This window comes from Cuculus canorus, chromosome 3 (assembly GCF_017976375.1).
Source record: "Cuculus canorus isolate bCucCan1 chromosome 3, bCucCan1.pri, whole genome shotgun sequence".
NCBI lineage: Eukaryota > Metazoa > Chordata > Aves > Cuculiformes > Cuculidae > Cuculus > Cuculus canorus.
Genome location: NC_071403.1, coordinates 9,999,841 through 10,014,740, shown reverse-complemented (window position 1 = coordinate 10,014,740; position 14,900 = coordinate 9,999,841). Strand labels below are relative to the sequence as shown.

Here is a 14,900-nt window from a genome sequence, read left to right as displayed (position 1 = left end):
TGTAGATGAATCGAATCTGTACATACATGTTAAAAAAGAAATCATATCCTCATCTTACAGTTCCAATTAAATTTCATGTACAAATACGTCAGTTTTTTTCCATTAGTTGTATAGTTTTGTCTTCCCATTTGGGGTAGTTTGATGCAGTTTTGTTTATTTCAAGAGTTTGCCTAGGTTTCTGTACCTCTGGTCATCTTAAAAACATTTGATGGTAATTTTCATTTGAAGTCAAGATAATTAACAAATTAGTACTAACTTAGTACTTGAACTATATGTCACAGGTTTCTTCCATCTGTATCTGAAATCTGGTTTATCTCAGGACTCCTTGCTACTATGTTACTTGCCTTGACTTGTAATCAGCAGTCAAAGGCATACACAAATATTAAATGCTTTAGTGATAGTTCAGCATAAATTCTGGAATAATGTACTTTTCCTGATTGGCTGCAGGCAGATTGTAGCTTTTTTGAACATCCTTGTAATTAGGCTATGTTTTTTTTCCAGACTACTTCTACCTGTTTCCCCCTCTTTTTTTTTTAAGTAAAGGTAAGCAGATCACTTCCTGCAGGTTACAAATTACTCAGAGGTCTTCCATTTTTCTTTTATTTTGTGATAGAATGACAGAAGAAGAGAGAAATGAAATGGAAAAGCAAGTCAGATCCCTCCAGGAGAGCTACAGCTTGTTATCCAATGAAGCTTTGAAGCAGCTGCAGGAAGCACAGTGTCTGGGTGATGAAAAGATGGAAGAAAAGGTAACAAGTTTGAAACTTACACTTCAGTGTCTTGAGATTTACTGCATGGTTTTGGAACTACACATGATTGGTAAAAGAAGAAGGTGCAATTAACAGTGTGTAAAGGACCTTGAGATTTATTTGACTGAAGAGTTTGTGTATATGCTGTGGAATACTGTGTGTGACCTTACCTGTGCATATGAACATTCTGCTCACGAGATTTTTTTTGTGAAGTCTTAATAATGTGTGCCTTGCATGAAGAAAGATAAGCAATCATTCATCTCTTAACTCTTCTCTTAAAAGCCATTCTTTGACTGCTAGATAAGTCTGTGTTTCTGCTGCAAAAGTGACACCATGAAATAACATGTTAATCTCTCCCATATATCACTCAGAAATGTCCTGGAAGAGATCTACTTTCAGTTTGTCTTAAAATTTATCTGCATATGAAAATGGGAGCACATAATGTGATTAGCTCTGAGACACTACGAATGCATTTGTTAGTGGATCTTAAATATGGAATTCTCAAAAATTATGTTGCAAATATGTGTTCTCGTATACACATAGAAGCAGTGTCTGTGTAATTAGTTCAAATAATGTTGCCAAACTGACTTCATGCTTTCCATGCAAACTAAATGCGGTATTTGGTGCTAGAGTATCTGATTCCATACTGTTGAGTGTATATACAGAAGTGCTGTATGCTGTAAACATGAATAGCATGGTTGTTTTGAATCACATACTGTTTCTGAATATTCTAACCTTTCACAGACATTTAGAGCATGAAAATTTGCCTTTCAGGTATATGTTCTATATGCTCACTCTGCAATCATTTCTTCTATTGTCTTTCACTAACCCTATTTATGTATGCAAAGCATAGGTTTTCAATTCACAGATGCATGTTGATTTCAAATCTTTTATCACATCGTGTGCTGTTGAATGACTGACATAGATCACTTGCGCATTTGAGCTGCTAACATTCACAACATTCCTCCAGGTCTGGTAAGTACATGTTTTTATGCTTATCATGCATTCAAAATCAAAAGCAAGTTTAAAATACATAGTCTGAAAATAGTGATACCTTTTCTTTTACATTCCTTTTAGGTGAATAAAGTCATTGCTGGTGTCATTGACCGAACGACTGGAGAAGTCCTCTCAGTTTTTCAGTCTATTTTAAAAGGTTTTATTGACTATGACACTGGAATTAGATTGCTCGAGAATCAGCTGATCCTTTCTGGAATAATTTCTCCAGAGTTAGGAATGTGTTATAATTTGGAAGAAGCTAAAGCTCATGGCTTAATTGATGAGCAGACTCTGTTGCAGTTGCAGGAATTAAGTAATGCGAAGAAGCTTATTTCAGAATCATCATTATCAAATCTTCCAGTTATATCAGCTTTAGAACAAGGTCTGATTTCAGAACCTGTGGCTATTAAAATTCTTGAGAATCAGCTTTCAAGTGGGCACTTGATTTTGCCATCTACTGGAGAAAACCTGACTTTACAGAATGCTTTCCAGAGAAACCTGATCTCTCCATCATTATATTCGAAGCTTCTGGAAAGAAAAGATACGTGCAAAGATCTCATAGACCCCAACTGTGCTGAGAAAATTTCTTTTGAACAAATGGTTCATAGAAGCATAATACATGAGGAATCAGGGTTAAGGCTCCTACCTGTGAAACCACAAGAAAAAGGTAGAATCACCTTCAAATGTGGAAGGAAGATAACTGTTTTGAGGGCTGCCCATGAAGGACTCATTGATCGGGAAACACTGTTCAGGCTGCTGGGTGCTCAGTTGGTGTCTGGAGGTATAATTGACCCTGACTCGGGGGAGCGAATGACTGTGGAAGAGGCCATGAAACAAGGGGTGATAGATCAGGACACCGCTTGTGGGATCCTCACACATCAGGTTCAGACTGGTGGAATCCTTTGTCCAAATTCAGGGCAACGCTTGACTGTTGATGAAGCTGTACAATGCAACTTGATTTCATCTACCAGTGCACTCCTGGTGTTAGAAGCACAGAGAGGATTTGTTGGACTCATTTGGCCTCACACCGGTGAAATATTCCCCATATCAACTTCTTTGCACCAAGAGATGATAACAAATGAGCTGGCATTCAAAATACTAAACGATAGACAGAAAATAGCTGCTCTTTACATTCCAGAAACGTGTGAAATAGTCAGTCTAGATAAGGCTGCACAATCAGGACTAATCGACAGCAATACTGTATCTATTTTGACTAATTTGACTTTACCAGATAAAATGCCCAGTGTAGAAGGGTTAGAGTCCCGCTTTAAAAATGCTGCAAAATGGTTATCGATGTATGAATTCCTGCCATCTGTATCTGATGAGCGTGAGGAGGAACATGAAGATCCTGGCTCAGAAGACACTGTATGTAATAATTTGGATCAAGCTAAGAAATTATTCGTGTCTTATCTGATGGTAAATAGTTATATGGATGCAAACACTGGAGGAAGACTTTTGTTGTATGATGGACAACTGCGAGAAGCTGTCAATATGTTGCTGGAAGGTAATGGTGCTGTGTACAATGATGATGAGTCAGAAATGGAGTTTAATAACAGAAGTCTGAAAGGAATTAACCTAAAGTCAACCAGCCATCTCCGCTTCAATAATATCACAGGCAGCGTTCAGGGAGATCTTTCAGGTGCTGAAAGTACTTCTAGTAAGAGGAAATTAAATGGGAATTGCATATCTTTAGAGGAAGATGATCTGCATGTGTGTAGACCAGATATTTGCAACGCTATTCATACTGAGCAATCAGAATATACACCGGATATGTTGTTAACTAACCCTACAGAACTTAGAAATGTACTAAGTAGCACTCAAAATTCCATGAACAGAAATGCACTCAGAGATCTTCCGGAGGTTTCTGAGTGGACAGAACTGTGTAAGCATAACAGTCAGAAGGCGAATTCAGGAAGCGTTGAAGAGTATCTTCCATATTACTCAAATCCAAATCTTATTTCAGAAACAGAGAAAGAAAAGATTTATATGGAAGACAGTGTGGGTAATGAAAACAGCAATGATAAAACCTTACAAAATTCCTTGAGTGTGAATGATTTGGCAGATAACGAAACCTGGAAAGAGCTGGAAAGGAACACAAAATACGTGCCTCAGATATCGCAAGCTGACAGTAGCAGAGTGGTACTAGATAGCAGCAAAAAAGATGATTTTCTGAGAAGTCTTGGTTCATTCATCAGTGCAGATACTGAACGTAGACTTGCAGGAGAATTGGCTAGTCAATGGGGTGACACACCACAGTTTGAAAAGAATAGATGTAGTGAGCAACCTGTACAGGACTATGCTGATGCACATAGCAGGCCATCCCTAGAGGACTATCTCTATGTACATGGCAGGCTGTCCTTGGAGGATTCTACTGATTGGTGCAGTAAGCTGTGTCTGGAAGCCAGTGAAGACATGCACTGCAGGCCTTTATTGGATAGTGAGACTGTAATACATGATGGACCACCTTTGGGGGACAGTAACAGCACAGCAGGAAGTCTGACAACAAAAGAAAACAGTCTTACATTCCAGAAGTTACTGCCATGTGACAGTAGTTCTGACTCATCAATAGAAGAGAGTGATGACATCTCACAGTTTGAAAGTAACTGCTTGCAGCATGAATGTGGTGAGGTAGCCTCTGAAGATGACAGCTCTCAGTTTGAGGATGATGACGATGATGCCTATGAAACACCTCAGGTGGATGATGATGACAGTGATGTCTATGATACTCCGCAAATTGATGATGGTGATTCCTATAATGCTTCTCAAGGTAGCGATGGTTTTGATACCTTGCACTTGAGGGATGATGAGCCAGAATTGTCTGGAACATCGGTTCCATTGGGTTTTCTAGAGGAGAGAGGTGGTATAATAACCCTGAGAGAAGAGACCAGGTCTTCTCAAGGACTTGCAACTAATGCTGGAAAGAGTATTCATGTAAAACTGACAAGTCTACCTAAGAGTCTAAATATAGCTTCCGCAAGTGCTATGGAAAGAATCTGTGAGGAGCAAAGAGAAAGAACAGAGAGCTTTGAAGGGAAGGAGCAAAAATTACCAATTACTCTGAAGAGTGAAGGAGGAAAGGAGGGAGGCCTTAGTTCTTTACAGAACACGTGTGAAACAAAAGTACAGGACAGAAACGAGGAAGATGAAATGAGAATGGAAAGTGACTCCTACGAGGATGAATCTGAAGGTATGCAGGAGGAGGACTATTATGATAGTTATGATTATTCTGACACTGATTCTGACACGGATGAAGAAATGAATATTTTTTATTCACGTCAACAATGTATAAACAAAGGTGACCAGCTGTTAATTTCCTTTGGAAACATAGAAAATAGCTATGAAAATAATCAGAATGTTGATGACTGTTGCTGTTCTTTAGGCCACATGACAGGATATACTTTGCAATTCCAGTCTAACGATGAAAATGGAAAACTATCCTCAGGAAAATGTGAATCTGCATCAGAAGTTTCTGAGGAAAGGTGTGTTGGTCTTACGTGTACAAATGAAGAAGACAGACAGCAGGAACCAGAAGGTGAATATGAGACTTGTATCGAAAGTAAATGTATGTCGCAAGATAATGCCAAACCTATTCAGCCTGAAAATACCTTTGGCACTAAATGGGTGTCCTGTAAGAGTGAAGATAATAAGACACAGCTTGGAGTTCCAGGTTCTCAGCTTCTTGATGATACCGTGACATCTGATGTTAGCATAACAGCCTTCCTAACTACAAAGCAGGTTACTGATGATGATGAAAGTACTGGGGCAAGTTTCATTCTATCAGAATGCCATATTGATAGTGTGAATAAAAACAATAGTACCATGCCAAATCATGGACAAAGACAGAGAGAAGCCGTATTTGCAGAGGAAAAAGTATCAAATGATATGTCTGGTATGGAACAACTAAAGGCAAGTTCATCCCAAATGGACAATAGATTTCTTACAGCTATGTCTTGTATGAGTGATGGTGATAGTTCACTTAGTGACCAAGTACATCCAGTCACCAGTTGGAAGCATGGTCAAGTGGGAGGAGGCTTTGAAAATATTACAGAAGATAGAAGTGTAAATATTATGGAGGAATGTGGTATCATGGTGCTAAGTAAAAGTCCCATTCAGATGGAAAGTCTTGGGGAAATCTTTGATGCATCAGTAATTAAAACTGAGGGAGAAACTCCCATTTCAAGTAAAGAAAAAGTAAGTGTTGATCAAGCTTTGCTCGATGTTGGAGGTGGTGTGAAGTCAGATGAATTTAAGAGAGATTTAAACATTTCTGCTGCTTTGAAACAGTGTACAACAGGCATAAAAGAAGAGAGCCATTCAGAATTGAATAGAATTGAATCCTGTTGCTTTGAGGATGAGAAAGAAGGAAAAAATGTGCAGAATGAAAAGAAAGAAATGCTTTCAAGTGAATTTAACTGTTACTCTCTTTCTCCAACTGATACAGTGAAACCAAAGGAAATTAGCGTAAATAAAGAAGCAGAGAGAGTACTCTGTCAAAATACTGACAATGTTCTTAAAGACTTTCTAGAAAACAAGAGCCGTAGTGATAGTGAATTTTCCCCAATAAAAGCAGATGCTTTAGGAAGGATTGAGGATGCCAAAGAATCGGGGGCTGGGAGTGAAGTGCTGTCTTCTGGAAGTCATACCCGTACCACTGATGTTTCTTCTGCAATTCTGAGCACCGTAGGGACTGGCTTCAATTATGGTACCCATAGAGAACAGGAGACTCTGACAAATGAAAAGGGAGAAAATTTCATGGCTAGTGAGACTTCTTCCCTTGGAAATGCTTTCAAAAATCAAATGTCTGTGAAGTCAATACAAAAGGAGACAGGACTCTGCAGAGATTTTCAAGTAAAGGAAGGTATTTCACAAAGGCCAGAAATGCCTGACACGGTGATGGAAGGCTTGAAGAGTTTATTACAAAGGAAATTGAAAATGGGACAAGTTTACTGCAAGCAGGAGGGTGAACCCCTAAGTTACTCCGATACCAAAATTTTAATGCAAAATTTACTTACAATGGTTAGAAGCACCCAGCTTGGGTGTGAAACGTCTGGTGGGACAAATCTCAAGCAAATAAGCAATGCTGTTGGAGCAGCATTAATGGCCACCACACCATGTATGGAGCCAAAGGACAGGGATGCTCTTTCATTGCTTTGGCCTGATTGCCGAAGCCCTGATCTTCTTCGTGATGTTCTGAAGCAGGAATCCTGCAGGCAAAAGATGGATGATCCAGGTGAGAGGAAGAGTGAAACAGATGCGAAAGTTTCTCTTCCAAAACTTACTGCTTCTGAACTTCTGGAAATTTTTCATGTGGCACCTGAAGATGAAAGTACAAGCAAGTTGGAAGAGCTGATAAGCAGTTTGCTTACGAGCTCACAAGTTGGTGGTATCACCACAGGATGTGAGGGTAAAGGCAGAGTAGGTGGGCTTTGTACTCTTTTCTCGACAGAACAATCAGAGTTTGGATCAGAAATTGCTGAAGAGAAAACATTGGCAGATGACAAAGCCGTTGCTTGGAGAAGTGAACAGGAGCATGGGAAGACAGACGGCCTGTCCAAAGGCTTTACTGAGCCTGTTTTCGAAACAAAAGAAGCAGTCCTGGAAGACACCCCTACTAGCATGGTAAGTGATAAGAGCTGGTATATGCTATGTGTCCTCTGTTAAAAGAATTGCATGGATCTTTCCAAGTGCTGAAGTGAATAATTAAACTCGAAAAATCATTGAAAAATTAAATTACAAATATAATTTATTGTAATAATAGATAATATAATTTATTATAATAAATTATGATTAAACCAAGGACTTTTATTACTTATTATCAAGTTTGTCAGTTTGGAAACCCATTTCTTATTGTTAAAACTCGTTGTCAGGTCGATGGAGTACAGCAGTGTTTAAAGTTGACAGAGAAGATGCGAGGACATTTGGCAGTGCTTCAAGATATGAAAAAACACCTAGATAACCAGCCGCCTATTAGTGACAACCTGGAAATCCTAAAAGATGAACTGGAACGATTAGAGGTGAGTAAAGTGTTCTTCATGCTTGTACTTCAGTAATGGATGCTGGGAAAAGCCCTTAGCTTAAAAAGGGAATTTTCAAATATAATAATTTGGATTTAAATGTCTTTTGTGCTGAGTATTTTTGTGCATTTTATATATATTCTCTTTGTAGTCATTTGAATCAGGACTGGCTGCTTTTGCAATTATTCTGAAAAAGGACATGAAGTTGACAGAAGAGTTTTTGAAGTTTTCTCACAGAGCTATTCCTGAAGAGAAACTTAAAGAGCTGAAGATAAGCTATGAATGTTTGCAGGAAGCTTTTGTGGTGGTCTGTGATACATCTTCAAAACAAGTGAAACAAATAGTCTGCGCTGTTGACTCCGAAATGGTAAATTTTTATCAACGTATGTTTTTATCTTCTCTTTCTTAAAGCTAATTTGGCTAAAAAGAAGGGTTTGGTTTTGCTTTATTTTCGTTTGCTTAGCGATAAAAATATGTGTGTGATTCTATTTAAGATGATAGAAAATACCAGACTAAACTCCAGATATATAAATAAATATACAACTTTCCTTTCTAGTCTAAGCTTGCAGTATCACACCAGCAACTTTTAAGCAAACTGCAGAGATTTTCAGACTGGATCACAGAAAATGGTAGAATTGTGAATGACTTCATAGTGAATACTAATGATATAGAAGAGATGAAGAGAAGTTTACAGCTACTTAAAGTAAGTGTCCTTTTTGGCAGATATTGGTCCTTCTGACTAATGTTGCTACTTATTATTAAATATTAGCTAGGTTTTGTATACCTGCTCATTAACCTCTGCCCCTTAAACAACTACAACTAATTAATTAAGACAGCTACTTGAGGATCCAGTAAAAAGTAAATCAATAAGATTTCATTATCTTGAAAAAAATATTTTGTTAAGAGTTTGACATACTGAGAAAGCTATTGATTCTGCTTACATTCATTGCAATAAATCTGACCATTATTGGAAATCTAATTTATGATACAAGTATTTCAGTGATAAAAATCAGATCTTCATGCATAAGATCCAGAATCTTTACTGAAATTTAATTACCTTCCACATCAATTACACGTGAGAGCAGAAGGTGGAGAGAGATAAAAAGCCTTTTCGTTATGCTCCATTAAATGAGTAATGAAGAACAAAGTAGATCAAGTTTTTAGTAGAGTTCATACACCTCTGTATGTATGAATGATAAAAATGACATTATTTTACTGGGCTTTAATAGGGTTGCAGTATGTATGGTAGTGTCATAGGCGCTGCACAATGTGTAGCTATGGGCAAAGTTTGCCACGCAGCTGGAAATGGGGCTTTTTTTTTTGTGAGTTAAGAATGGGAAGGCTTCCAAGTAAATGTTTTAACATTTCTGGGAGTTCAGATCTAGAAACATTAAACCTAACCTGCCATAGATCTTCCAGAGTTGAAGGTCAGCCAATGTTCAGACATCCATGAGACAGCAAAGAAATAGTGGTACTCAAGGTCATCTTATTTATTACTTGGATACAAACTGTCCTGGAGGCAAACCGTGCACAAACTCAGTTGTCGTATCTGAATATGTCAGAATTGATTATGGCACTGAGGTTTGATTTACTGTGCCTAAACTGTCTCCCAAAAGCATTTTGGAATAAGAGCTAAGTACAGAGGGTCATGATACTTGTGTTTCATAGAATCATAGAATAGTTTGGGCTGGAAGGAACCTTAAAGATCATCTAGTTCCACCTTCCCTGCTAGGGGTGTGTTTTACTTGTACTGAATTTGTCTTTCTTGCTAGTCATTTCCTTCTCTTCATTTACAGAACAGTGCTGCACAGCTCGGTTCTAAGAAAATGCAACTGGAGTCCACTGCATTTGATGTTCAGTTCTTCATTTCTGAACATGCCCAAGATCTTTCTCCTAATCAGAGCAAACAGCTGCTGAGGCTCCTAAATACCACCCAGAAATCTTTTCAGGAAGCACAGGAAGCAATAACATCTCAAGTGGCAAGTTTAGAGACTCAGTTACAGGCAGCACAAGAGCTGGGTGATCAGAAGGTTTGCCTTTCTGTGTAAATGTGTGCTGTTTTTGTCTACAGATGAGGGATTTTAATACCAGCATGCAATATTATTTCTATCTTCTCAGTTTTACTACGGATGCATTCAGTTTTACAAAGACGTTATTGATCAAGTCTGGTGAATTGTGATTTTTGTCTTTCCTTGGTACAGTCATAGAAACAGCATGTTACGTTATGGACAGACATAGTTTTGGACACTTGTACAGCTTGAAGTGACCAAGTCTGCTCTTTCTAGCAATGAGAGAAATTTACTTGAAGTATCTGACAGATGTTGTTTGTTTAGCAGCTACATACATCAGTGATTAAGGCAATGAACTCTTCCTGCTGCAGCTGTATTGATGAATGAATTTTCTCTCCCACCATTGCTCATCACTTCTCTTCTGCTGAAGATGTTCTTTCCCTCTGATTTGCCAAGTCGTCTGCTTGTGTAATCTTGTTCTAGGTCTTTATAGTCAAAGAACTAGATTTGAACATGTCCTTGCTGCTATGGCCTGTTTTGGGCAGGTTAGAGGGACAAACATAAGAGTAAATCAGCTGAGATGATTGCAATTCTAGGCATGGACACGGGGAAAGCTACGAGTCATTTTGGGACAGTTAACTCTTCAGTTGGCATGGCTGTAATTGGCAAATAAGCAGCCTTTGAAGAGTCAAAGAAGGGCTGTTAAGATGCTGCAGCGTAACTACATCTCTTTTTCTTACACAGAAGCACTGTTAAGACTCAGAACTACCACCTCAACTCCCAGTTTATGCATAATGAAAGGTGGTTTAGCATTCTGGTGACTTTGTATTTATTTTACCATTTGTTTCTACCATACTTTGTCAAAGAAACATAGGATTGAGTAAAGGAGAGGCATAGAAACTTTTCTGGGACTAAGTGACAGTAATGATCTTGCATGTTTTGTTCTTTTCTACTGCTTAAAAAGTCAGCATTTTCTCTTCAGGTAACATTAGGCATACGACCGAGAGCTAACTCACAACCACAACTAACCTCTGTTTTGATATCCTTTTTTCAGAATTAATAGTGTTTATCGCAGGTTTCAGCGGTTAAGAGACTGGATTTTCACTCCTATTGTTTGGAGTTTTTCACATATGTGCATGGCCAGACTTCTATCAAGCAATTCCATCAAACATGGTCTCTCTTACTTACAACATATTTGAGGTTTATCCATAACTTCTGTATGTTCATCTTGCTTTGTATACCACTGCTATCATGTTTACAGCATACTTTTAAAATGATTGGTTTGCAATGTTGTTGTTCAGAGGTAATACCTATTAGAGTGTCTGTTAGTTGCTGAAGTGAGGATGGTTTTGGTTTATTGTTCAATTGTATTTGGCTCTAATATAGGATGTGGCTGAACGGCAGCAAGAGTGCAGAGAGAAACTGCAGGAAATCTGTGATTTGCTTACACAGACTGAAAATCGACTCATCGGACAGCAAGAGTCTCTTGTTATTGGAGACAGCAAGGCTGAGCTGGAACAATACCAGACCAAACAGGAGGTATGCACAATTCCAGTCAGATAGTTAAAGAAGACTGAGTGCAGAGGAGAGTGACTAGAATCTTTTGTTGAATTACAAGACTGTCATGTGAGAGTAGAATAGACTTGTTTAACTTACCAAAAGTAAAGGCTTAATGATGTGCATTTAAACTGCTGCCCATGAATACACTCCAGTGTGTGCCAGTGAGAGGAAAAAAAAATTTGAAACTAGAAGACACTAGAAATTGTACGAGACATTTCAAGAAGCAGTCTTGAAACAGGCATGAAATTTGTTATGTGAATCTTTAGCTTAAGATTGTTCCTATCAGATATGACAAAACCAGACTTCCTTATTAAGCTAAAATCATCTAATCAACTTTTTAACTGGTATCGGGTAGTGCTTATTCCTGTTAACAGTATATTGAAGAATTTTGTTGCAAGGTCTTCTCTTGTCTGAGGCTTTCCTTTGCCTCACTCTTGTTTTGCTTCCGCTTCTGTTTTCTCTAGTGTTATTTGCAATCTCCTCAGGATCCTCCTGTAAAAGAGCCCTCTCAGTTTTCTTGCTTTCCTGTTGTCACCTTGCTTTTCAGCTCTATCTTGTCATCTATAAGCTTTAATGCGGTCCTGACTGATGCCAGTTGCGTTTACTATGGTTAAAGACTGAAGAGCTTGGTACTCTCCTTCTTCCCTCTCCTAGTAGTTTACCATACTGTAGAGCTCCAAATCAGATTTAGTAATTTACAAAGGCAAACATCTCCTTATTTACCTTGCTTTGCTTTGTCTTCGAAGTTACACATCTAGTTTGTCAAAATTCTCCTTTACAGTCAGTGGAAAGATACAGACACCCTTGGGGCACTTCTTAATGTCATTCACTTACCTGTCTTAAGAATTTGTAGCCTAATTCTCTAATGGGAGAGAAGAAAGGAGGTAGCATGGGCTTAGTTCTTTTTCTATCATCTTTTTGTAACTTCCTAGCAGACTACTTATTACTTGCTGCCTGATATCTTGTAGATGCCGTTGTAGAAGTGTGTTTAAGGAGAGGAGTCAGGGCTTACAAAAGGTCTTTGAAGTCGGAGCTTTAATCCACAGTGAACTTTTTTGAAAGGGAGCGCAGAGATCTTTGTCAGAGAAGGAGAATTTTTTCCTGGTACAGTGTCTCCAGGAAAAGCTTTCGAACTACTTGCTGCAAGTGTTAAAATGAGCTGCAGTTTTAGCTGCCAAACTATATTCTATAATTGCTGCAAAAGCTGTAGACTAGAATGAGAATCAATTGTTCTGTCTTGCACCTTCAAGGATGTTACATTGCATATAAGGAAAAGACCTTAATTATTTCAGTAACTGGGTGAATGTATTCAACAGCATCATTATTGTTATAACAAAAGCTCCCCTCAGATAGCGGGGAAGCAGATCCTTTTATCTGAATCTGTCATAGGACTAGGCAAACTGCTTTGGGTAAACTAAAATGAAATGCCTGTTCCTTGTGAAATTTAATGGACTTAAACATTTCTTTGTTGAGATTGAAGTATTATGATTGATTACAATTAAAGAAAAATATTTCTATGGCATTTCTGACCTGACCAAAACCAATAAATATGGGAAAACTTTCACCTCAGGAAGATAACTGCAAGTTTCTGACTTTTATTCAGTCCTCTGTTTTCTGCAGCTTTTTGTTAGGATAGTAAGGGAATGGGATTTGTCAGGAGATTCACTTTACTAACTACAGTGTAGCAGATTTACTTTATCTCTTAATATCTATAAAATAAGATATATTTTCTTCTGTGTACATGGAAATACAGTATTTGAGCTGCTAAACAAAGGAAAAAAGTGGCCTCAGTCTGGATAGGAGTGTTGGCCAACAGACTTAAAGTTAAAAAGAAAAAGACAGGTTGAGCTGAAGCAACATTGTCACCTGTTGAATTGATTCTATATTTTTAATAATCCTACCTGCAATTTAGTAATGTAACGCATGCTCTCCCAAGTTAGAAAAGACCCGTGTGGTGCCTTTGCCTAGAACAGAGAGAGTTCCAATGAAGTTATTTGGAAAGCTCTGGTGAAAAACTAACTTAATTCTGTTTGCTTTCTTTTTTTCTCAATAGGAGATACAAAAAGACATGAGAATGAGTGCCCAGACGCTGGCAGAGATAGTGAGAAATACTGAAACCTTTTTGAAAGAGAATGGAGACAAGTTGTCACAAGAGGACAAGACTGTTCTTGAACAGAAACTGAATGAAGCTAAAACAAAGTGCTTGCTCCTTAGCCAGAAGGCAGAAGAGTCCAAAAAAGAACTGGATAAAGCTATGACAACAGCAATTAAACAGGAAACAGAAAAGGTTTTTAGGCAACCATTTCATACCTTTATTCAAACTTTGTACATGTCTTTGGGGATTAGTCTTGCACCTTATTTTTGATACAATGTGGAGAGATTAAAATGATATTTTGGTGACTAATGAACTGTCTGCTGATTAATTTTCTTTATAAAATAATCAGAAACATATATGTCAATCAAATTTTTTATTTAATGTTAAATGTATTTTGAAGGGTCTGTTTGCATGTGATCTGTTGTATTGCCTAAAGAAAATTTCTAAACTGAAACTGTAAAATTTCCGTGTAGGTTGCAGCCATAGAACAGCTGGAAGAAAGTAAAAATACAATAGAAAATCTCTTGGATTGGTTATCGAATGTGGATAAAGAGTCAGAGCATGGTCGAAAATTTAAGCAAGCGATAGAACAGAATGGAACACACTTTGAAGAGGGAGATATGAAGGGTTTGGAAGAAGAGGAGGACGATGTCAATGGCAATCTGCTGGAAACTCAGGAAGACATTGAAACTCGTGTGGACGGACTAGTGAAAAGCACAGATGATAATCTGAACCAGCAGTATCAGAAAGTCAAGGTACTGTTACTTTATTTATTCAGCATTTAGGTGCTGACTGTGTCAGTCCTCATTCATCATCAGTGAATTCAGTCTAATAGTTTCTGTCACAGAATCTGGAGCAAGCACTAGGAAGTTAGTGATACACACTGGCAGGATTTTCAGTAGTTAGAATGTATTGCAAATTTCTCACTTTTTTTTGCTCTTACTGTGGTGCTTCTGGGGGATGAAGAGATTGAGAGCATCCCTGCAGAGAAGGACCTGAGGGTCCTGCTGGATGAGAAGCTGGACATGAGCTGGTTACGTGCAGTTGCAGCCCAAAAAGCCAACCATATCCTGGGCTGCATCCAAAGAAGCGTGGCCAGCAGGGCAAGGGAGGGGATTCTGCCCCTCTATTCTGCTCTGGTGAGACCCTACCTGGAAAACTGCATCCGGCTGTGCAGCCCTCAGCACAGGAAAGACATGGACCTGTTTTTCACTTATACTTTTTGAGACCTCTTTTCTGCACCTAATGCCTACAGGATAGCTGCCCACTGTACTTATGGAAGAAAAGCATACCAGTCTGTTTTACATAGCTATTTTACATGGGAATAAAAGACCTACAAGAACAGAGAATTTTTGAAGGAAGCTGTTTGCAATGTGGATTTTATTTGGCATACAGTTCTACTTCCTACAATTTATTTATTTATGAGATTTAAACAATTTATATGTATCCAACCTGTCTTGCTCTTTAACGTCAAAAG

General features: G+C 38.3%; 1 protein-coding gene across 1 annotated transcript in view; it reads left to right on the top strand.

The window, feature by feature from the left end:
• The window catches only part of LOC104065316 (dystonin), a 320,467-nt gene that overhangs the window by 203,108 nt on the left and 102,459 nt on the right, over nt 1–14,900 (top strand). Inside the window, 9 exon segments of the mRNA XM_054061292.1 lie at nt 614–749; nt 1,827–7,364; nt 7,613–7,759; nt 7,911–8,126; nt 8,316–8,462; nt 9,556–9,789; nt 11,155–11,307; nt 13,382–13,615; nt 13,897–14,178. Coding sequence (XP_053917267.1) covers nt 614–749; nt 1,827–7,364; nt 7,613–7,759; nt 7,911–8,126; nt 8,316–8,462; nt 9,556–9,789; nt 11,155–11,307; nt 13,382–13,615; nt 13,897–14,178 — 7,087 coding nt within the window.